This window comes from Malus domestica, chromosome 05 (genome assembly GCF_042453785.1).
Source record: "Malus domestica chromosome 05, GDT2T_hap1".
In the NCBI taxonomy this organism is placed as follows: Eukaryota; Viridiplantae; Streptophyta; class Magnoliopsida; order Rosales; family Rosaceae; genus Malus; species Malus domestica.
Genome location: NC_091665.1, coordinates 2765726 through 2789957, shown reverse-complemented (window position 1 = coordinate 2789957; position 24232 = coordinate 2765726). Strand labels below are relative to the sequence as shown.

General features: G+C 38.6%; 3 protein-coding genes across 4 annotated transcripts; 1 reads left to right on the top strand and 2 right to left on the bottom strand.

Moving 5' to 3' along the window:
- The first annotated feature begins 4680 nt into the window (after positions 1–4680).
- LOC114824735 (transcriptional corepressor SEUSS) lies at positions 4681–13643 on the top strand. 2 transcript variants are annotated; one of them, XM_029101838.2, is made up of 10 exons: positions 4681–5158; positions 5466–6996; positions 7076–7195; positions 7431–7479; positions 7642–7856; positions 7943–8011; positions 9114–9211; positions 9810–9903; positions 10510–10579; positions 12516–13643. In XM_029101838.2, the coding sequence occupies exons 2-10, from the start codon at positions 5944–5946 to the stop codon at positions 13448–13450; spliced, it is 2703 nt and encodes a 900-aa protein (XP_028957671.1). In that variant the 5' UTR covers positions 4681–5158; positions 5466–5943; the 3' UTR covers positions 13451–13643. The 2 variants fall into 2 exon arrangements, with proteins under 2 accessions (XP_028957671.1, XP_028957672.1); XM_029101839.2 differs by having other exon boundaries at positions 4683–5158; positions 5535–6996.
- Positions 13644–15036: 1393 nt separating this feature from the next.
- LOC114824736 (uncharacterized) lies at positions 15037–16724 on the bottom strand. Its single transcript, XM_029101840.2, has 2 exons — positions 16144–16724; positions 15037–15439 (listed from the first exon to the last, which is right to left on the bottom strand). Exons 1-2 carry the CDS (start codon positions 16370–16372, stop codon positions 15120–15122), a joined length of 549 nt encoding a protein of 182 aa, XP_028957673.1. The 5' UTR covers positions 16373–16724; the 3' UTR covers positions 15037–15119.
- Positions 16725–19264: 2540 nt separating this feature from the next.
- Positions 19265–24133, bottom strand: LOC114824734 (glutamate--tRNA ligase, chloroplastic/mitochondrial-like). The gene is made up of 13 exons (XM_029101837.2): positions 23783–24133; positions 23541–23659; positions 23193–23314; positions 22655–22837; positions 22355–22473; positions 22151–22199; positions 21941–22042; positions 21656–21758; positions 21435–21498; positions 21033–21147; positions 20591–20691; positions 19801–19957; positions 19265–19700 (listed from the first exon to the last, which is right to left on the bottom strand). The coding sequence occupies exons 1-13, from the start codon at positions 24025–24027 to the stop codon at positions 19470–19472; spliced, it is 1710 nt and encodes a 569-aa protein (XP_028957670.1). The 5' UTR covers positions 24028–24133; the 3' UTR covers positions 19265–19469.
- Positions 24134–24232: the final 99 nt, after the last annotated feature.

The following is a 24232-nucleotide window of genomic DNA, read 5'->3' as shown; positions in this document are numbered from 1 at the left end:
AGGAGTGTTTTCTCGAATGTGAGTAAAGGTTGGGTATTTTTGCCAGTCTGCCTTGCCATGGAGCACAGATGTTAACACACATTGGGACTTTCTAGTTATCAAGCAGTGGTGCTGTTCCTTTACCCTTGTGGGTAATAGTAGGGTAGCTGGACCTTCAAAATTTATGTGTCTAAACTTTGTCAGAGATCTTTGTTAAAGTTATCTGTGGTACCCGAGAAGCTGATGTTGCGCATGGAAAGTGGTGCATTTTTTGAATCCTGAGAGTGGTGCCTCTTCGATTTTTGAACCAACGACCATGTTGCCCTTTCTTTTATAAGGGCACCAATTGTGTGCAAGAAGTACATTCAAAGAGTTATTGCTTGTAGGAATTTTCCCCTTACTTCAGAGATTTATTGCACCTCATTTCTCTTTCATCATTTCTGAGAATGTCTGGCCCATCCGACCGTCGTTTTGACTTGAACTTTGGTGAAGAGGCAGCCATGCCTTCTCAAGACAACATATGTCGCCCATTTTTCTTATCCCCTACTGGTCCTCTTACCGTTGGGGACTTTGTAATGAAGAATGATATGACCGCTGCGGTGGTGGCCAGGAACCTTCTCACTCCCAAAGATAATAGACTACTTTCCAAATGGTCTGATGAGTTGGCTGTTAAGGATTCTCTGGCTCTCAGTGTTCAGTGTGTAGGTTCTGTGTCTAATATGGCCCAACGCCTATTTGCTTGAACCCGCCAAATTGAATCATTGGCGGCTGAAGTGATAAGTCTAAAATAGGAGATCAGAGGGCTCAAGCATGAGAATAAACAGTTGCACAGACTCACACATGACTATACTACAAACATGAAGAGGAAGCTCGACCAGCTGCAGGAATCTGATGATCAGATTTTACTTCATCATCAGAGGTTTGTGGGTTTGTTCCAAAGGCATTTATTGCCTTCGTCTTCTGGGGCTGTACAGCGTAATGAATCTCCAAATGATCAACCTTCGGTGTCTCCTCCTTCTGGGGTTCTGCCTAGTACTGAGGCTCCGAATAATCACCCTCTGGTGCCTCCTCTTTCTGGGGCTCTGCCGACTGTTGAGACTTCTCCTGAGCAACCTTTGTGAAGGCTCCATCTTGTTTGTTTATTTTTATTCATGTATATGTACATATTTGTAACTTATCGGAGATATCAATAAACAAGCTTTGCTTCATTTCAACGTATTGTGTTAAATACACCAAGGCCTTCTTCACTAAGTTCTTTGAATTTTTCTTTTTGTTGAAGCTGGTATGTTGAAGCTTTGTGAGTGAAGCATGTAGGTTGAGGTTTTGGAGTTGAAGCTTTGTAGGTGAAGCTTTGGAGTTGAAGCTTTTGTTGGGTACCATGAATTGATTTTGCTTCACATTATCTTGATCAAGATAGTGTGAAGCTTTTGAGAATTTGTAGTTGTCCTCCATTGATGAAGCTTTTGTTGGTGAAGCTTTGGAGTTGAAGCTTTTGTTGGGTACCATGAATTGATTTTGCTTCACACTATCTTGATCAAGATAGTGTGAAGTTTTTGAGAATTTGTAGTTGTCCTCCATTGATAAAGCTTTGTTGAATTTCCTAATTCTTTTTTTTTTTTGGAAACTAGAAATTTGAAAATGTGGGAGAGACAACATATACAAATTTTTCTTCCACACTGTTGAGCAAGAGATTGTGATGCAAGCCACACCTTGTAGTAGTCGAAGTTTTGGATGAACCATATAAATTGAATTTGCTTCGAACAGTCTTGAATTTGCTTCGATGGTTTGAGAATTGTAGTTGCCTTCCATTGATGAAGATTTTATTGGCACCATAAATTGGTTTTGCTTCACACTGTCTTGATCAAGAGTGTGTGAAGCTTTTGAAAATTATGGTTGCCCTCCATTGATGAAGCTCTTGTTGGTGAATAGTGTACAAGTCATCTGTAGAATGCAAGTGATCGGTCTTGAAGATGTGTTGAGAGACAAATAGTTTCCTTAATTCCTCAAATAAGTCTACTGTCTCAGGTGGAAGATGGCAATACCAGTTTAGAACTCCGCTAGAGACGGTGAAGGGGAAGAGAAGACATCGCTATTCGTTGGTGTGCATCCGATATACCATGGTGGACTCAAAGAGGTTAAAGTGTTCAATTGGGTCCTCCCTTCCAATATAGAGTTGTAAACCAAGCTTTTGTTTTGTCTTCGCTCGAATGGGGTGTCGAGGATCCTTTTTGTGAGAGGGCAAAGCCTAGGTTGGTTCCAGTCAGGTATCTCGGCCTGACGTTCGGCCTTCAACTTGTTTACTTCCTCAACGAGCTGTAGGACAAGGGGGTCCTGAGTGAAGTTATGTACCACTGGAATTTTCTTTCGTAAGTCTCCATCGTCTCTTGGAAGTAGGAAAGTTTGAGCAAAGGCGTGTGGTTTTTTTTTGGACTCGCCGTACTGACTTCTAGGGCGAGTCTGTCGGAATACCTCAAAGTCCCCCGTACCTTCATGTTCCTCTGGGACCTGTCGTTCCTTCTCTAGATTGGCAGCTGGCCTGGGTCGTGGTAGGGGACCGAGTTTTTCAGAAACCCTCAGCAGTCACGATAAACAGCTTTCGATCCTTCCAACCCTTCTGCAAGAAGGTGTCTTCCTCCACTTCTTCTACTTCGGGTCGAAGCATCTGGGTTGAGAGAAGTCTCATGTTGATCAATGTTTTGATGATTAGCTCGCTCCTCATCAGGGATACCCATGTCGAAGGGAAGTGACCCTCCGTGATGGGGGGCACCCAGATGATGGTTGATGTCCACATGGGCAAGTACGCCTAGTTTCGTAGAGCGTCTCAAAGTGCTTCTCAAACTGCTCCTGGAGGATCTTATTCTTCATTACTATCTTGTTGTTCTGAGCTTCTAGCTCGTCGACTTTAGCTTGAAGAGCAACGCTCTTTCATTCATTCTTTCATTGCTTTGCACTAGGTGCAAGAGAGGTGCAAGAGAGGTGTCATTCTGTGTGCTGTGGCTTCCTTTGCTTCCCATGTTGGAGAGGGATGCCTGGTCAAAAGAGAATGTATGAATAGTGGAAACCAGCTTGGCAAAGCTGAAGAGAGTAGGAATAAATGTTGTTCCCACAGATGGCGCCAAATGTTGATGCACAAAATCAGCGGGGACTTTAGTACAACAGAAAGTGTTAAGTTTGTGACCTTCGCTAGATTGTTCCGATCACTAGTGTAGATAAGTATGCAAATGGATAGAGATAGGGAAGCAAACACAAGATGTATGTGGTTCACCCAGATTGGCTACGTCCACGGAGTAGAGGAGTTCTCATTAATTGTAAAGGGTTTACACAAGTACATAGGTTCAAGCTCTCATTTTGTGAGTACTAGTAAATGATTTAGTACAAATGACATTAGGAAATATTGTGGGAGAATGATCTCTATTTATAGAAAAGAGTTTCTAGTTTCATTCTGACATTGACACGTGTCGTGTTGTGATTGGCTTCTGATGTTGACACGTATCGTGCTATGATTGGCTTCTGATGTCGACACGTGTCGCGCTGTGATTGACCTCCTGGTTGGAGGGAAACTCTTCTGGGTCCTTGACGGTATAACGTTGACCGGTGCTCAGTAGTTTTGGGATTGGTCAAGTATGGTACAAACACTCTGTATCGCACGTGAAATGGGTTCCTTCCCGCTCACTAGCGCACTCTTATGTTTAAATTTATTCACATTTTTCCACATCATCACACTTTATGGCTTCGTCACCTTCCAGGTGTCGGCCAGCGCAGCTCGATTCGGAGTCCTAATAGACATTCCAGGTTGGGGTGTGTCACATCGACATTTGCTGAAGCAATATGATGAGTGATATCGATAACATTTGTCAAGTGTTGTCGACGCAACCTGCTAAGTGCTACTGAGATATGCTAACATGCATTACATCAAACATTCGGAGGGTCCCCGAAAACATTTACATGCTTGGTTCACGAGTTTTGAATGGTCGGTGACCCCCGCAAGCCATACCTTTCGGCACCGCTTCCACTCCATGTAAGAAGAGGAAGGTTCCAAAGGTGAATATTGGGACGAGGAGGAGGAGCATAGGGTTGGTGCACGGAAGCACCATATTATTATTATTTAAAAGAAAGATAATCTCTAAACCAAATTTTGTAAATCAAATAATGTGGATTATGACTTAAGCGTTGATTAACGTGCTTATTTCCTATTGGTGACACATTTGGTTTGCAAAATTTGGTTTAAAATTTTGATCTTCCTAGTATTATCCTTAAAAAAATTAAATTGTTATTGGTAGTTTTGAAAAATTTAAACACTTTTTATAAATTTATTTTGTGTTATAATAAATGCGACAATATCTTATTGGACTTGTGGGTCCTATGCTTGCCATGTCAGGACATCAATACAATAATGTCGGCATCTTAACAGAATGACCAAATTAATTTGCTACATCGAATCTCAAGACGAAATTGACCAATTATGAATTTGCATGACCAAAATAAGGAGCTAAGTTAATTTGTGATAAAACCCTAATTTTATTAAACATTTAGAATTTGGCAACTTCGTAAATAAGGCAGCAAAGAGTGCCATTTAATAATTAAATAGATGTAGTGGATCATGTATCATGACAATGATGATGATGATCATAGTGGGATGGTATGGCATGATACATGCATGTATGTCTGTGTATATATATAAATAGGCATGGCATAACGTAAGAAAGTTGGAGAGGAGAGGAGAGTGGTAGAATAGCATTTGACTTGGTTTCAGAAGAGAGAGAAAAGGAAAGAGAAAAAGAAAGAGAAAAGAAGAAAGAAGAACAAAGAGAAAAAGGTAAAGAATGAAGAAAATTCAATCGAATCGAATACAATTTTGACGTCCGCAAGGACACACAGGCTCTCTCTCCCCCTTCTGTTTCTCTCTCTACGAACTCTTTCTCTCTCTACAACCCTCTAATCTCCCTGTAAAGCTAAACCACCGAAGAAGACAGGACTTGTGCTCAGAGCAGCCAACACACAGACCCGACTGGGAGAAAACGGAACCCTAAAAAGGGGAACAGAATCCCCACTCAATTCAAATAAAATTGAAGCCGAACTCAGTGAATAATCAAAATTCCGGGTTTTATGCATTAGAATCTTTGTGGGTTTTTGGGAAGTCTCTCTCTTTCCTTCTGTCTTACCGTTCGAAGTTCTACTGGTGAGTACAATCTACTATTTCTTGTGTGTGTATTTTTGTTTGTTTATTTTCTGATTTTCATTCACTAGTGGTGGATTTGGGGGCTTTGGGTCCGATCGATGCTGTTTTAGCCTACCGTTTTGGCATTTTCATTACTATTACTGGTTTAGTTTTGCAAACTTTGGAAATCTTGAGATTAGTTTTGGGGTTTTGGGTGTGGAATTTGGGTTTAACTTGTGGGAATAATCTTAATTGGGTTGTGTTCAAATTTTGTTCATTTTGTGGGATTTTTTCAATTCGTGAATTTTGGTGATTTGGTTCATTTCAGGCTTTTGATTGGCGGTGGTTTTGGTTGATAGAGTGACAAATTTTGAGATTTCTAGTCTGGTTTTGGCAGAGAGTTTGATTTGTTTGTTATTACGAGGGCTGAGGTTATGGTGGATCTGAAAGTTCGTGTAATAAACAAAGATTCATGTGGAAGCCGGTCGGAGACTGCTTTCTTGGTGAAGATAGTGAGATTGTAGAATGTTCAGAATTACAGCCTGTTTATTGGTAATTGGTTTCTTTTTTATTTGGCCCGTGTTTGGTAAAACTGAGCACGACGTGCCCAAGACACAATGCTTAGCCTTTTCTGTTGGTGCACAATAAAGCCTATGGCCTTGGATGTAGGGGCACGATGCTTTCAGAGTTGAGCTCCATACCCGAGTTTTTGCATCTTGTTATGTAATCTAGGCTTGTGGAATTCACATTGCTTTAGATAGATTTAGTACTTTCACCAAGTATTTCTAGTTTGTGATTTTGGAAATATGGTGCCTTCGGGGCCGCCCACTCCAATTGGTGGTGCCCAGTCTGTTTCGCCTTCACTTTTGCGTTCAAATTCTGGAATGTTGGGAGGTCAAGGTTCCCAGTCGGCTTTTCCCTCGCTTGCCTCACCACGAACTCAATATGGTAATATGCTTGGCAATGTAGCCAATGTGTCTTCTCTCCTTAATCAGTCGTATGGAAATGGAATTTCGAATCCAGGGCTTTCTGGTCCTGGTAGCAACCAACGTGGAGGTATGGATACTGGTGCTGAATCTGATCCACTTTCTGGTGTTGGCAATGGAATGGGTTTCAATGCACCTTCTTTGTCATACGGTGCATCAAACATGGCTAATCCCGGTACGTCTGGTCATGGTCATGGTCAAGGGCAAGGGCAAGGGCAACAATTTTCAAACCCTTCTTGTAACCAACTGTTGACGGAACAACAGCAGCAGCAACTTGAAACACAGCATTTCCAGCATGGTCAGCAGCCAATGCAACAGTTCTCTGCCCCTCACAATACGCAGCAGCAGCAGCATCAATTTCAGGCTATTCGAGGAGGCTTAGCTCGTGTTGGGCCGGTAAAGTTAGAGCCCCAATTGACAAATGATCAACATGGACAGCAGCAGCAACAGCAGCAGGTGCAGTCTTTGAGTCTTGGTCCAGTGAAAATGGAACCCCAACAACTTCAAACTATGAGAAGCTTGCCACCTGTAAAATTGGAACCGCAGCAATCTGATCAGTCATTGTTTTTGCATCAACAGCAGCAACAACAGCTCCTCCACATGTCAAGGCAGCCTTCTCAGAATGCTGCTGCCCAGATGAACATCTTGCATCAGCAGAGATTATTGCAGTTACAACAGCAACAACACCAGCAACAGCAACAACACCAGCAGCAGCAATTCTTGAAAGCAATGCCTCAACAACGCCCCCAGTTACAGCAGCAGTTCCCGCAGCAGAATCTGCCTATGAGATCTCCTGCGAAACCAGTATATGAGCCTGGAATGTGTGCTCGGCGTTTGACACATTATATGTATCAGCAACAGCACAGGCCTGAAGTAAGATATCCCCATGCCTAATTTGTTGGTCTTTTTGGATGATTGTTATAGTTAGTGATGATGCCTGCCTTTTATATAGGACAACAACATTGAATTCTGGAGAAAATTTGTTGCTGAATATTTTGTACCCCATGCGAAGAAGAAGTGGTGCGTTTCTATGTATGGAACTGGCCGACAAACAACTGGCGTTTTTCCTCAGGTCTGTATCTAGGATATAGTAATCTGGTGAACCCCATCTATGTTTGGTATCTGTACTAGTAAAATGAGGTTAATTGCAAAATACATGCATCATGGATATTAGTATCCACATCTCATTTTGAGGAGTGTCCTCAATGTCATAGTAGCTGTTACATTATTCAAAATACACTTTCGGTTGGTGTTATATGAATCTTGAGCTATTTGACATTCATGAGAATATTTGCCATATTGTGCAGGATGTATGGCACTGTGAAATATGCAATCGCAAGCCTGGGCGTGGCTTTGGTACGTTATGCAATCTCTTTTAAGTACTATCTTTTGTGCCTATCAATGTCATATCTTGGTTGGATAGACACCAGTGTTACTTTTAATGCTCTATGTAGGTGCTTTGTTCATGTTCTTCTCAATTTACAACTGGTATCTGAGCTATTCTGATCAAATTTTCAGAAGCGACCGTTGAGGTTCTTCCCCGGCTTTTTAAAATCAAGTATGAAAGTGGTACATTGGAGGAGCTTCTTTATGTTGATATGCCGCGCGAGTATCATAATTCATCTGGCCAGATTGTGTTGGACTATGCTAAAGCAATACAAGAAAGTGTTTTTGAGCAACTTCGTGTTGTTCGGGATGGCCAACTTCGGATAGTTTTCTCTCCAGATCTGAAGGTTGGACAAAATACTGTTTTCATAACACCTTTTACCGTCTCGCACCACCAGGTATTTATCAACTGTCTCTCCTGTTCCTTTGGCAGATATGCTCTTGGGAATTTTGTGCAAGGCGCCATGAAGAGCTTATCCCTCGAAGATTACTGATACCTCAGGTTACTATCAAATTTCTACTTTTGATGGGTTCTTTTCTCCGTTATTGTTATGAATATAACTTATTTTTCCTTTCTAAGAAATATTTCAAAACAAAGAATATAATTTACTGATTGATTTAGAACCCTTGTCAAGTCATTGACAACTGGACACTTAAATGATTGAACACGATTAGGTGATGGGTTATCCTGTGCTTGACATTATATTCTAGGAACAAGGTTAAGTAATCACATTGATTTTTTATGGATTGTATTACCCTTATGATTTCATAACTAGGGAGTTTCTGTTCTCTTCATGTGGAAAATCGAAAAACTTCCAAATTCATCTGTTCAACCTCTTTTTGTGCAAGAATATGTACATTGTTTGGATGAAATAGGACTTAGTTGTATGTGAAAATATTGAGAACTAATATTGAATTCTAAACTTATTACTGTTCCACCATTTGCTCAAGGAGCAACTGCATTTGTAAGTAAAGAGCATTTCTTAGGATGCACCGTCAGCCAAGTGTTCCACAGTGAATTGGCTTAATGTCTTTTCTTGGATTTGTATGATTTGGAATTGGCGAATGATTATATCTTGAAGTATCATATGGGTAACTCTCAGTTGTATGCATTTCTTATTAATCCCGTTCTTTTATTGCATATTTATTGGATGTTCAAGCGTCCATGGCACCTCTTAAGTGTTGATCCATTGTCAATTTGTTATTTTGTGTAATGCAACTGAAAGGGTAGGTGCTTATGCCAAATTCTTTACAGATAGTGCTTTTGCCGAATGCTTTACTGATGGTACTTCTGCTGACTTTTGGAGCTGAAAATTTTCTAGACCATACCAAAATACATTGGCTCAAATTCAAGTCTGAGTCTAATTTGATTAAAAAGTTGACTATATAAGTATATATTTAGTAATGTTATATAAATGACTTATAAACGTCTGAGATTCAGGTCGAAGTGGTCTGGATTGTGTATGTCTTTTGGACATTAATCTCGATTTTACCAAACTAGCAAAATTCTTGACATTCCCTATCTGTTGCATGTGAGGCAAATTTGAGTATATTTACCAATCATATAGTACTTTGCATATCTAATGTTTTCTTGCCTTATGCAGGTTAGTCAGCTTGGTGCTGCAGCTCAAAAATACCAGGCTGCTACTCAAAATGCATCATCCAATATATCTCTTCCAGAGATACAAAGTAACTGTAATATGTAGGTTCTTAATCTCTCCGTCTCATTTTTGTAAACATTTGAGTGGTGTTTTTGCCTGACAAGGTTTGGGCTTTCAAATGGTTTTTCTTTTATAGAAGTTTGGCTATAATCGATGTTCATGGCTTGTTTGTGATAAGTGAATGTTGGATTGTCCTTATGCCTTCTTTTGCTCTGTATCTCTCTATTTATCAGTTCATGTTCTGTGCACGCACTTGCTCATACGAATAGTCTCACATTTCAAGTGGAGACATCAGCAGTCAATGCTTTTCTTGAAGATGAATGCTGCACATTGCCCCATCTATTTATTTTGTTAATGTCACAAAATTGTATGTTCTTGATTACTTATATAGGACTTCTCCGGAAAAAATAAACTTGTATCAGGAGAGACACAACAGAGGAATTGTGCAATTATTGTGTTTTCGTCATATAGATCTTAATGATACAGTGAGCCTATGTGCAGAAATCACCCGCCTCCATTTCAACCTTTGTTCTATGCAGTGGTGGATTTGTCTTTTTCAGTTCAAATGTCTAAGCAAATATATGGTTGGTTTAGAATTTATGATATTTGTTTAATTCCTCCTGTGTAATTTTGGTTTAGGTTTGTATCATCAGCGCGGCAGTTGGCAAAAACCTTGGAAGTGCCTTTAGTAAATGATTTAGGTTATACAAAGCGATACGTAAGGTGTCTTCAGGTAATTTCTTATTTTTATCTCTGCAAAGTTTAAGTATCATCATTGGCTTTGAGAAACACCTGGTATTTTGCATATAGTGCTGGAGCATTTGTTTGTGCTTTATAGCCAATGTTTAGCACCAACCTACTCGGTGTTCATCGTATTTGCCCAGGGATCATATTCCTGATATAAATTGTATGATCATAGTTGAACCTGTAGAAATAATTATTTGCTCCTATGTTAGATGTAGTGTCCATCTAAAATGAAGTTTCATTTGTTTGTATGGACACATGAGGAAAAGGGGGGAAAAAGGGGGGAGGGGCGAGGGGGGGGGGGGGGAGGTTTGGAATGATTTTTCTCATTCACTCTATCTTTTCTATAGATATGCCATGTAATTGTAATTGGACTGCTTGTGCCAGAAATTCCTTTGTTTCAAGAAAAAATTTATTACCAACATCTTGTCTCTTCTTCATGAAGTGTAATATCATAGATTTCAAACAAATTATGTTCCTAAGTTGGGGTCCTGTTTCAGTGAACCATGTAATTGAGGTTTCTTGTAGCCTGATCGACCATTTTGATGTTTTCTTATTTTATTTTAAATATTTAATTTTTTGGGGTGTAATGCAGATATCAGAAGTAGTTAATAGTATGAAAGACTTGATTGATTACAGCCGAGAGACAGGGACTGGACCTATGGGTAAGTTGATTTTGCTATGTTAACTAAATTACCATGATTATACAAATTTCTGTTCTCCATTCTTCTTTATAGTCTTTACTTTATGGAGATATAACGCTACATAAATAATTAGAAAAATTTACTTGTCACTAATAAGACTTAATGAGTTAACTTAAGACTTTTACAACTAAGATGTATAGATTTCTTAAGAATAACAAATGAGCCTACAGTGGAGTAGATTGGGTACTTAGCTTTGCAGTAAAGCTTAAGCTTTAATACTTTCATTTGGTCTCTAGGATTGGGTTGGACTGGATAACACATTATATTCAAGGTATATTGAAGGTTGAGGTGAATGATTTTTCATTTTAAGGGGATTAAACATGAGAGAAACTCATCCCTTCTGATCCTGCCATTTTGGGTGGGACAGGAATGGCCAAGTTTCATGAAAAAGTAATCCGTCTTCTAACTTCAAGTTGGACACAAGTTTTTCATTTCTTCCATCAAAGTACCCTGAATATAGTGGGTTATCGAACCCAATCCTAGACACCAAAGGAGACCTTAGTTTATTTCTATTTCTTGGGATATCAAAGGAAGTGTAAACATAACTAAATGGAAGAAGAGTATGAGAACTAATGACCTGATGCCTAGAAGTAAAAGACAGATTGGAAGAAATCTGCTTATGTTTAGACTTGGGTTGGGTTTTAAGAAACAAGGATTTAGTATACATAAACTGATTTTAATGTGATAAGATTCTCGAATCTTGATGAGAGAAATTTGTGGAAAGCGAGAAGGATGCTTGCTGGAAATTAAAGTATTGACTCAATTAAAGAGGTGATATTGTCCTAAACTACTCGTAACTTGGACTTCAAACCATAGAGGAATTTATCTTTCCTTCAATTTACAATGCAGGCTGCCCACAAGTCAAAATCTTGAGTTTCTGAACGTAAAAAGTTATAAGTGAACTAGCAGTGTGATCTTTTCTTTCTTGTTTGCTCCAGTAATAGGTATTCACAAAATTTGTATTCTGCTTAGGACATGAGGCTTAAAACGAAATACAATTTCTAAGAATAACAGAAGGTTCAGAACGGATAAGGGGAAAGAAAAGCACCCAAGAAATATATAAAGTTTTTTGCTGAAATTATGCTAGAAAAAGCTGGCAACTGTACGAGATAGGGGAAGGGTGTTCAGGAAAGAGTGTCCTGGTGAACAACAATGATTAGAGAGCACAAAGAAGACTGACAGTTTATCTTTGTGCGAGTGAATGAGGCTGCTGCTGGATCACCAAGCTTCTACAAGAAACATTTTTTGCGTGCATAGAAGTGATTTTTCCTGCACTCTTCTTCACAGTTTTGTTTGAAGAGATTCCCAAATGCTTCATACCCCATATCAATGTTTGGAATTGTAACATAGGAAATGAAGAAAAAGCTAAAGAATATTGAATCTAAATATTTGTGCCCTTGCAACTGTAAAATCTAGATGACATTAGCCTGAACTTGTTCCAGTAAATGCAGAAAATCCGAATTGGTTCAATCAGGATCCAGGGGGTCCCTTGCCATTTAACAATTTAGACCGAGATGTAAACTTGGTTCTTTAATTGGGCTCTAGATTCTAGATAGTGGATGTGATAGTGATTGGGGTGATTCATTTTTTCTTACTACGGTCATAGGGCCCCTGCTATCTGATTTGTGATTTTTACAATTACCTTATAAATTTGTTTACAGACATACATTTATATACTCTAAATTATTGCACTTGTGTTCTGATCCCTAAAACTGTTTCTTTGCACGATATCATGGCAGTTTAAAGAATTATATTGTGGTTTTCATGGTAGTTACAATTCATTATAGTGTTGCAAGTTATTACGCTAGGCTCAATACTTACAATTCATTAAACGTTAGCAGCTCCACCCTAGTATAGGATTGGGTCGCAGTAGTTCATTGCTATTGTTTTCTTTCAGAGAGCTTGGCCAAGTTTCCTCGAAGGACGAGTGCTTCAACTGGGTTTCACTGTCAAGCACAACAGTCCGAGGAGCAAATGCAGCAGCAGCAACAACAAACGATCGCCCAGAATTCAAATGGAGATCCAAGCTCTGTTCAGGCCGCTGCTACGCAAATTGCTGCCAGTAATGGTGTTGCTAGTGTAAATAATGCTCTGAACACAGCATCCACATCTACTTCTGCAAGCACCATTGTTGGGCTCCTCCATCAGAATTCTATGAACTCCAGACAGCAAAGTTCTATGAATAACGCAAACAGTCCATATGGAGGAAGTTCTGTTCAGATTCCATCCCCTGGTTCTTCTAGTACAATCCCACAAACACAACCAAACCCTTCTCCATTCCAGTCACCAACACCCTCATCAAATAATCCCTCTCAAACATCTCAAGGTGTCATGACAGCTGCCAATCACATGGGTGCAGCAAATTCACCAGCAAATATATCCATGCAACAGCCAACCCTTTCGGGTGAGGCTGATCCAAGTGATTCCCAGAGCTCTGTCCAGAAAATTTTACATGAAATGATGATGTCCAACCAGCTTAGCGGCCCAGGTGGTATGGTTGGTGCTGGTTCTTTGGGCAACGATCTGAAAAACATGAATGGGATTTTGTCAACAAGCAACAACACAGGATTGAATGGCATGACTAACAATAACTCAGGAATTGGGGGTGCTGGATTTGGGAGTATGGGTGGCGGACTAGGTCAGCAGCCTTCCATGGCGAATGGAATAAGAGCAGCAATGGGAAATAATTCTGTTATGAATGGAAGGGTCGGAATGGCTCGAGAACAAAGTATGCACCATCAACAACAGGATATGGGGAACCAGTTACTTAGTGGGCTTGGAGCGGTGAACGGCTTTAATAATCTTCAATATGATTGGAAACATTCTCCATGAAAGGCTCCTTCGATCATGTCACCGGTTCTTGATTTAGCCGCTTGTGCTTGCGCAGCGTGAGAAATGGCAGGAGTTGCCTCTGGCCTCGTCTAAGATGGCAGTGCATCGATTGAATGAAATAGTTGAGAGGGGCTTTCGCTCCCACTCTGTACTAATCTGTTAATTATATATAAAAGAAGGAAATTTGGTGGCTGGTTGTGGTTGTGGTTGATGAGGCTCATGTTCTTGTGGTTTTGAATGTACTTCATTTTTTTTTTCCGTTTCGAAATATCGTCATAGTAAGCATACGACACATGGTTTTTTCGTAGTAAAAACCCTTCTTTTTTTTTAATCCTTTGAGTAGAGGAGGTCAAAGAGTGCAAATGATTTCTGCTTGGCTGTTGATCTTTTCATCCAATCCTAGAATTGTATTTCTGACCTATTCGTTGGGCATGTTTTTTGGTTATCTCCAAATTTCAGATGGGAGCTGGGGTTTCGCTATGAAAGTGTATTTTTAGGCTTTTCCTGGATTTGGTTACATGTAAGTTCGTTCGTTGACCTGCTTTGAGCGACAGGGCAATGAATATCACGAGTACTGGTGGCAGTGAATATCAGGACATCCTCTCCGGATCTTTGTACGGAGCTCAAGGACTTAGAGGTTGGAGTTGTTGAAGAGAAGAGAGATCTAGACCCTTGGTTTGTGCAAGATGGGCCAGTGTAATAGCCTAATGAGGACTGCAGGGTTTAAAATGAGTGTTCTAGATCTTTGGATCTATCGGCTTCGGACACAAAGATCCGGGAGGATCTCAATTCAGGAAGAGGCAAGAATGAATGACAATAAAATTGTGAAAGTGAAAACAAAGCAGAATGCAAGTAATAGTTTCGTTTTTGGTGTTTAGTTTTCAGTTTGTGTATATTTTCTACATTAGTTGTGCATCATTCTTCAACTATTCTGTATAGACCAATTTCACCCACATATTTTCTCTTTATCTCCAAGACAATAAGAACTAGAACAAAATGGTAAACAAGCGAGCTCCAAATCTAAAAAGTACTATAACAATAAACATAAACATAATACTAACGTTTTTCGAAGTGTTTACGCAGTTTTTGCTTCTTTAACTTTGATTAATTACGTGTCTACTAGCTATCTCTTAATCTAGTAATGCATACTTTTCCTGATGTATAAAAAGGTCGTACCCAGTGCACAAGGCTCCCGCTTTACGCAGGGTCTGGGAGAGGTGAATGTCGGCTAGCCTTACCCCCATTTATGGAGAGGCTGCTCCCAAGTCTCGAATTCCTGATGTATAAAGTTCTAAATTCCTCTCACTCGGAAGTGGTTAGTACGACTAAGACTACTAACCACCTTTAATCTTGGAAGTTGTTATTGAGACGCTCAAAAATCATTCTGCAAATAATTTCCCAAGTGTTTTTTTCTCTCCTAAGTTTCTTCATCAAAGAGCGGGTTGACTATTTTAGATTGTCAATAACAACACCCGCAATATTTTATCTAAAGTTAGAATTTTCACATAAGAGAATATTCTAGGGGATAGTTTCAACGAAAATTTGTGGGAAAAACTTGCATACAATAAAAATGGAAATTATATGAATAATTCGAAGGGAGAAGTTAAGATTAAGAAGAACAGCTTCATGAGCACAAGAATGGAAGTCTATCATTATATACATGATTTGATTAAAGATCTACATATTTTTCAATGGTTGCAGACAATGTGGACTTTGGCACTGCACCAATAACGCTCTCTTTCTTCTCCCCATTCTTGAAGAAGAGCACAGTTGGTATGCTCCTTATACCGTACTGAGTGGCAGTGTTGGGGCTTTCATCTGTGTTGAGCTTGAAACAAGATATCTTTCCGGCGTACTCTTTTGCCAGTTCATCGATCACCGGCGCAATCATCCGGCACGGTCCACACCACGGTGCCCAAAACTCCACCAGAACTGGGTTCTCACTTGCAATCACAAGACTACTCCAACTTGAATCATTCACCACTTGAACTGCATGCAAAGCTTGCAGATTTCAGTCAACTCACTAATTCCATTTATATATGGCAAATCTGCATTTTCTTTTCTCCCAATAGTAGTTTGGGGATTGGTTTGGACTTGTATACAAATAGTTGAACTTAAGTTAAGAACATCTAGATGTGTAGCGAATGAAAAATTCTTGTGCAATGAGTGTATACATCTTTATTAAAATAATTGGTGAATGACCAACACGAGTCGACACATGAACTATATACACTAAAGAATTTCGTGTAGTCGAACATTGCAAATCAACTACAAGAAATAAAGTACAACAAATTGCTTTTTGTAATGATTGATGATTGAGGGCGAACCTTGGCGCAATGAAAATGTTGCTCTTTTGTGACCGAAAGATCACGGGTTCGAGTCATGGAAACAGTCTCTTTGCAAAGTAAGAGTAAGACTGCGTACGATAAACGTTCCCCACCCCTCCGACCCTCACAAAACGGAGAGAGCCTTGTTGGCTTGGGGTAGCTCTAATTGATTAATGATTGTTGTTGCTTTCAATACCCCTCTAATTGTCCATTATCCTAAATGTGTTGCTATTTGTTATTCTAATCGCCATATTCACACACACACACACACACATACATATATAAAATACTAAATTTATTCCATATATATGTAGCTACGCAGAAATTACAAGAGTAATAAAGTTATATTTATAAAGTTAGAGTTACCTTCATTGAGAGCTTCACGAGCTTTGCAAATGAAGCGGGATTTCTGTGATTTGCTGGAATGAGGAAACGATGAAGTCGATGAAGAGAATTTCAAAGAAGATTTCTTCAAGCCATTACAAATTGGCACAACAAACTTGCCCATGGAAGAAAATGGATGGTAGCATTGTGCAGCAGCACCAACTCTTGTAGTGCACACTGTGCTTAGCTGCAAGCAGTTCTCCAAAGCCATTACCTTCTCTCTTTCTTTCTTTATCTGGTGTGGCAGCTGTCTAGCTAGCTATAATTTCACAAGTGAAACAATGGAACTTGCTGAAATGTGGCTTTTGTTTTTCTGTAAATTTCTACGAATTTGTTTCTTTGAGAATTTCTTATTTGCTAAAGGTTTGTATATATAATTTTGAATACTTTTGGCAGTGTGGATATTATACAAAGATTGTAAGGTGCTAAGTGTGCTGAGATGTATGTGGATAATATTTTCATGTACTGAACCGTCCAAATGCCCCACTTTATGCCCTCTACAAAAAATCTCCAAAACTCGAAAATTTCAATGCAAGAAATCTGCGAGAAATTTTATTGGCATTAATAACATGTCAAGTGATGTATTATTTCATATATTATAATAAAAGTAAACGATAAAATTGTACTTTAAGTGAAATAAAAATGTAAGTGGTCATTTTACAAATATTGGAAAAATCGCCTTGAAAAAAGATCCAAATAAAGGACCAAAAGTAAAATTATTAGAATTCATCTGATCGTTACTGGTGGGTGGACCATTGATATCTCATCAATTAGGCGGCTCCTTTTCTTCATCTTCCACCCTAAAACCTATGGTCATTATCCGTCAGACAGCTTTGCCAGGATTGGTTCATTTAATTTTAAAGAATTTTAACGAAAAGCTTCCGATACTATTCATTTTAACGAAAAATCATATTTTTACATTAAAAAATCAATTCTGATACTATTCATTTTACTATTTATTTTGTCTGTTTTCAAGCTCTTTTTCATTAGTTTTTTTTTTTTTAAATTTTAACCCAATAAACAAAAACTAACTGCCGTTTCATGATGAACAATGCTTTGGTTTCATCCAAAAATATCTCCTGTAAATTGGGCAAATTGCATTTTGCACCACAAGATTTCGGGGTTATTTGTAAAATGAACTTTTGTCCATTACTTACACCACGTGATTTCTGGTTGCACCAATTTAACGTCATCGACAATTTTACCATTTAATTAGATGTTAAGTGTTAATATGGTATAGATTGAACCCACATTATAAATTCACAGTTACTATCAATTTCGTAAAGGGATTAACAAAGTTAAAGAGTAAAGATACTAAACATTGGAACTTATGGTAAACAAGGGCTTAAGTTGTGGGTCAAGTTTATACCACATTAGCACTTAATGTCTAATTAAACTGTAAGATTGATAACAATGCTAAATTTGTGCACTTCAAAAATCATGGCATAAAATTTCACGTGGTGCATGTGACAAATGTAACTGTCCATACACTAATTTTTTTTCTTTTTCCGTGTATGGGATTATTCCATGTCTGTTGGCCCAAATTTCATTTCAAGATCTTGGATGGTCAAGAATGGTTAGATTTTTTAATTTTACTTAGAACCATGTAGGTACCATTCCAAGTGAAAACCCAAAAATCAAAACGAAATATCCGCTCAGATTTTTGACAATCCTACATGAATTATCACTCTTACAATGTTAATTTTTTTAACGATGTTTGTACCACATTTATTGATCACCTCTTTAATATAAGTGAAACATAATATGTATATAAGACTCCTACATACTAAAAAAGCAGTCAATAATATAGTCGAAATAGCACTCCCAAGCATACTTATTATCTTGTATTCGATTATCTTTCTCAAAAAAAGTGTGTGCGATATTCGTTTTAAGTTATTGTAGAGATTTTTATTTATCAACATTAATGTTAATAAGAAATTTTCATAGATCTAATTTGATACCCATGTTTCACAACATGTACAACTAAATTCTTTATTTCATATAATTTGTTTTTGATGTTTAAATGCTCTTATATTTATGGGTGATAATACAAATATTTTTTCATAGAATTTTTTTAAATAGTGTAAATATATTGTTGTATAAAAAAGATGTAAATTAATCCCTTGATTTATTACACTACAACAGTGGAGTCGTCAACCAAATCCGGCGTGAAGGATAAAACGATACCATGGGCCGGATTTCACTGTATCAGGTTCCTCCGTCAAAGCTCGTAGGTTGGCCGGAAACTATGGAGCCTCGACACCGAACAAATCCAAGGTTTTTGGTGCAGGCTCGGGCACCATGTTGGGGACTCATAGTAACCAATTTTTTTACTGTTCATGTACTAGTTACTAATGGGATAGGAGAGAGAGGCTTGGAGTTTGAAGAATTTACGTACCAAGATCCCTAATTTTTGTTTGTTTGTTTGATACAAGCGATATTGGGAGAGGTTGCTTCAAATTGAGCTACAAAAATTGGACATTAAAATGACAACTTATATATCTTGTATCCTATGAAAACAAGGCATAAAAATAGTTAAAAGTAGGGAAAATCAAAAGAGGCATGGAGCTAACAGAAGACTTAGCGTAAAATCTAACGTTATGACGTTCTATCATTCATACAGTCGATCCCACTTAGTGAAATAAGAGAAATAAGACTTTGTTGTTGTTTTAAGTCTTTTCTAAGTTCTGGGCAACTTTCAATCTTGTAACTTGGCAAGTGAACATGTTTTCAAATTAAAAAAATTGAGGTTATCCTGCAGTAGATTAAGCTTTTTCTCCATAATTTCTATCTGTGTTCAGATCCTTTTATGCAGCTCTTGGTACAGTACCTGTTTCACAAATATATAACACGACGGAAATCAAGCACATACACGAGGAGACATCGCTCCATCGGATCTGTAAAGCGCTTTGTGGCTTCGCCGAATTGTGCTGATACGGGAAGACGCTATCTTTTCCTAACAGCCACCGAAACTGATCAAAAGTGAAAACCAAGCAAAATTGGAACCCGATTTTGTACCATCATCCCACCAAATTTCTTACGAAAATAAAGACATAATTCAACGTGGAGCAAACACACGACCAAGGAGACGACCTCGTAAAACTCTATTTAAGTCTGGCTTTTCTTCATTGTCTACGTTACAACCAAAGTACTTGTCATAAGACTCGTAACAATCACTGAAACACCCGGATGTGGGTGGAATTCATGTAACTGAGTAAAGATTTCGTGTTTTCTTAACAATAGGAATGCGATAGTTACCCTCTTTTGAAGCCAAAGAAAAAAAAAAAGCCGGTGAAAACTGCGTACTCTCAGTTTGATACAATGGTGGCAGTCTCCAGGAGAGGCTGATCCTTGATGAATGCTTCCCAGTCAACTTCCCTCAATATTTTGAACCTTTCATCTATTGTCACAAACCCGGCTTGAGGTGCAACAATACCAGACTTTCCCGCTTTGTGCAGTAAAAGCACGCTAGTCCCCATATCTGGGCCATGGAACTTTCCTGTTAACAGCACTCGGAGAGGCATAAACAGTGATTTTCCCTGCAATTAGAATTTCAAAGGAACAAAACTTTCAGTCCATTTCCCAGAAATGGAAAAATGTTTACCAAAGGTGAAAAAAAATGAATGAAAATGAGGTCACCTTGCGCTTCAGTGATTTGCCAAAGCTCTTAACCCACTTTTGCCAACCAGCATGGCCTTCTTCAAGTGCACCAACAAGCTCACCGCTGTCATAAGCAGCAATAAAACTGGCAGCAAACTCAGAAAGTTTGTCTTCTAAGACTGGTTTGGCTTCAGCACTGCAGCCAGGACAGACAAAATCTAGTTATCATACAGCACTCTGTTAACATCAGTAGCCAACAACCATCCCCAGCTTACCATCAAACATAACTTACAAGTTACAAGAAAACCAAATATTATGAACAGCAGGCCATAATTTATACAACTAGAAGTGGCTTAACCTAAATGAAACCTTCGATTTATGAATATTCCACCCTTCCATTGAAATAAATCCATATCTTTTCCTATCTGAGTGAGAGCACAAACTTGTACAAGAATGGCCTAGCCCAACTAGGTTCCAAAGAGCGATGTCAGCTATTGATCATAAATCCAACTGTATACTTTTACAATACTCAGCTGTTGTTTGATGCCAATGTTTCATACAGAGCACTCTAAGTCATTTTCGCTTCACCCAATTCAAAACATAATTTCCAAAAATACCAATCAATGGGGAAATCAATGGTTATCCAAAAAGTGAGGAAACGCATATCAAAGTTGACAAGTGGGCAAACATTTTTTTTATATTTGATTAGAGAAAATTATATCTTAAATGCTTAGGAAATTCTCAGAGTACCCTTCAAAAGTTGATTTTTCCAGCGAGCTGCAGAATGATAAAAACATAAAGCAAGAGTTTAAGTGCAATTAAAAATCACCTGGATAAAGTGTCATGTAAAGGATAAGATAACAAGTTGGAGAGAGCTTTATCTGAATCTGGTGTTAAATCGATCCCATCTTTGAGCAGCTCTACTGCCTCCTGCAAAATTGCAAAGTGCACACATGCTTCACTTTTCATGAATATAGAATATCTCTAGAGAAATCAAATTGAAAGTATAAGAAAAGCAGTCAACGCCTTTTCATTTAAGGAGAGTTTCAACTAATATAGAAATCATCAGAAAGTAAAGAGCCTCCTCTGGAGGCATATGCATCCACTCTTTGTAACAGAACTATCTCACTACAGCAGATCTATTCTAAAAGATCGTAAACCACAAACAATTCTGTTTGTAAGAGAAGTATCATCTACAGCAATGCAGAAGAATCAATCTTGAAAACAAAAAATAATCTGCAAAATGAAAATGTGGAATAAATGAGTCTTACTTCAACAAATGAGCCCTCTGAATCAGTAAGGAGGCCAGTATTTTTCCACTGCTCGCCAATAAGCTTTGTCAACTCCTCAGATGGAAGTGCTCTTAAGTGTTGACCATTCATCCACCTTTAGTTTGTAAGCATATGTTAGAGGAAAATATCAATAAAAAATGTCAGTTCTTCAACAACGCAATTAATTCAAGAATTCAATAAGCAGCCTAAATTCTCTCAGACACAATCCACATTAAAATCATAAAATCATAAAAATAAAAATCTAGATGTGGGATACAATGCAAAACAACCATGCAACTGCAAAATGTTCATTCAATCTGCTTCTCCAGGGAGGGGAATGCTACATAGAAGCAATAATTGGCAACCATTCTTGGTATATGGCAGATTAAAAGCCAAAATTACCTTAATTTGGTCGAGTCGAAAATGGCACCACTTTTGTTGACGCGACCAATTGTAAATTTCTCAACTATGAATTGCATGATAATATTCAAGTAAGAAATTAGTCAAACAAAACACAAGGATATTTAAACATCATGCAGAAGGTAAGCAGGAGATTTCTGAGGAGAGGATGATAGAGAGCAAGAGAGTGACAAAGTGACAATTAAAGAAAAGGGTACACTAACCTAGCTTCTCAAGGGTGAAGAATTCATTCTCAGTGCCATCACCCCAACCTAACAGTGCCAAGTAGTTCACCATTGCCTGGGGTAGATAGCCCATCTCCCTGTACTGTTGTGTTCTAGTTATTAGATGTCAAGACTATTTATCAATCAATATTGACAAAGAAACTCTTAAATAAAGGAAATCAGAACAGAGAAAGGTGGGGCTCGACCTCTAGGAAACCATGGATGAAACATCCTGTAGTCCAACATATTTATCAAGTAACAATAAGCATATTTATAGATAACCACCTGGCCTACAGAAGTCGCACCATGCCTCTTTGACAGCTTACTCCGATCAGGGGCAAGAATTAAGGAAACATGTGCAAAGTCTGGCATTTGGAATCCTAGAGCCTGTGTTACAATGGTATTCATAAAACAATATCAGCTTCACTGTAAATGTTGAAAAATATTTGAAACCCTGCCGGTAATAAAAATTAGGGCATGAGTTTAAAAAATTACCTTATATATTAATGCTTGCCTTAGAGTATTTGGTAAATGCTCCTCTGCTCTGAATGCAAGTTTTAAGAGATCACACGATATTAATAAACAGACGTACGAAAAATCATCAAACAAAAATCCAAAAAGCAATAGTAGTGAACGAAGAAACTACGCAGGTTGGCAAAAAGCTCATCCTAACCATGTTAAATAGGCTGTTCATATTACCTAATAACATGTGAGATGGCCATAGTAGCATCATCAACTGTGACGCAAAAATTGTACACTGGTTGACCATTGCTTCTCATAATTACAAAATCTCCAAGAGTGTTCAGGTTCCAACTGACCTTCATGACAACATATAAAGTTAACACTCTATACACGTACTTGAATAAAAGTATGATAGTGGCTGAAGCTAATTAAAATTTCTTAGAAGTTCCCTCCTTTGATAGTGAACAGCACACTTTACCATACTAGGAGTTCCTAAGCGCCCCCAACCCAACAACAACAACAAAAAGATGAACTAACCTCGCCTCGAATAAGGTCATTGATTTTTAAACTCCCTTCCTTTGGCACACGAAAACGATATGTGTATGGAGTTCCTCTTTCCAGCTCTTCTTGTACTTCTTGGTCTGTTGCATTGGCCCACTTCCCTGTGTATACCGGTGGCAGTTGTTTTAGTTTTGCAATCTCCTTCATTTTCTCTAGTTCCTGAATAGAACAATATTAAGAATGCTTACTTAAAATAGCTTTGTGGTTTAGTAGGGATTCAGAATCAGAAAAGAAAAGGATTCATAATGCTAAAAAGGCCCCACAAAATATATGAAGCAAGTTCTTTTGTTGAACAATAATCTCGCACTCGTTTAGCCAAAAACAAGACATACAGAATAAATTAAAGGAAAAGAGAAAAAGAGGCAAGGAAAAGTAATAAATCCAATCATGATTAATACTCTGAAGTTCCATTTGAAAATCTCTTACAAGCATAGTTTTGGTTCTAGGCAGTTTCTGATCATATAAATTGGCAAGTGAAGACATGTTTCAAGACTCAACTACAGAAGGGAATCACCTCACTAGAGCAAAAGCAGCGATAGACATGACCAGATTCTACAAGCTTCTCAGCATACTGTTTGTACAACAAATTTCTTTCTGATTGTCGGTATGGACCATACTCTCCATCCACACCAGGTCCTGCAAAGTTAAACGAAAAATGAAATGACCCAGTTGGACACTTTACAAGATAAACCCAGTTGAGAAAAGTACTAATCCTACAATCTTAAAGCTCAAACTATAAGGCATTATAATTCAAGTAATATCCAAATGCATTCACATATACAGAGGAGCACAAAACCGGGTTCGACCAAAATTAGGAATTTAAGAACTGGAGAGGAATCAAACAAGAAAAAGTTAACAATACCTTCATCCCAATTGAGGCCAAGCCAAGAGAGATCATGTAAGACAGCCTCCTCAGATTCCTTAGTAGACCTCTCCAAATCAGTGTCTTCAATTCTCAAAACAAACTTCCCTCCATTGGACCTGACCCAACACAACACAACACAGACACTCATAACCCATCAATGCTCAACCAAATAAGCAAAAACCCGAAACCTTTCAGGCTCGAAACCGGAAAACAAACGGAAAACAAAAAGAGGAAGGAACCTGGCAAACAGATAATTGAAGAGCGCAGTTCGAGCTCCACCGACATGGAGGTTCCCGGTGGGAGAAGGAGCGAAGCGTACGCGTACTGGGTGTTGGGTCGACTTAGCAGAGACCGAAAAACTCCTCCTCCTCCCATGGAAGACTGAGAATTTGTTGTGGGATTGAGGGAAGAATGGCGGGAAAAAATCTGTTGGGAAAGCTCTAATCTTCATCCGGATCTTGGGCATGGCAACCACAGTTGCCATTTTTAATCGGCAATTTTGAGGATGAAGATGAAGATGCTTTTGCTCAGCAAGCTATCTTGATTCTTGACTCTTGACAACAGAGTCGATGTGGGGGAATGGAAAGCAGTTTTTACCGGATTTTAAATCCCAGCCCTTAAAATAAGCACAACCGTTTTGATGGTGCCACGTATGTAAATTTTACCCCGGAGTTTAAACTCTGACTAGA

Bases quoted from the DNA above. Each gene is read 5' to 3' on its own strand.
- LOC114824734 (XM_029101837.2), bottom strand. From the start codon at position 24,027: ATGGCAACTGTGGTTGCCATGCCCAAGATCCGGATGAAGATTAGAGCT. The intron at 22,838-23,192 runs GTGATTCCCTTC...TGTTCTATTCAG, and splicing joins GCTGCTTTTGCTCTAGTGAG to GAACTAGAGAAAATGAAGGA. The intron at 19,701-19,800 runs GTGACCTCATTT...TTCTAATTGCAG, and splicing joins GCAAATCACTGAAGCGCAAG to GGAAAATCACTGTTTATGCC.
- LOC114824735 (XM_029101838.2), top strand. From the start codon at position 5,944: ATGGTGCCTTCGGGGCCGCCCACTCCAATTGGTGGTGCCCAGTCTGTT. The intron at 7,196-7,430 runs GTCTGTATCTAG...CATATTGTGCAG, and splicing joins CAACTGGCGTTTTTCCTCAG to GATGTATGGCACTGTGAAAT. The intron at 10,580-12,515 runs GTAAGTTGATTT...GTTTTCTTTCAG, and splicing joins GACAGGGACTGGACCTATGG to AGAGCTTGGCCAAGTTTCCT.
- LOC114824736 (XM_029101840.2), bottom strand. From the start codon at position 16,372: ATGGCTTTGGAGAACTGCTTGCAGCTAAGCACAGTGTGCACTACAAGA. The intron at 15,440-16,143 runs GTAACTCTAACT...CTTTGCATGCAG, and splicing joins TCGTGAAGCTCTCAATGAAG to TTCAAGTGGTGAATGATTCA.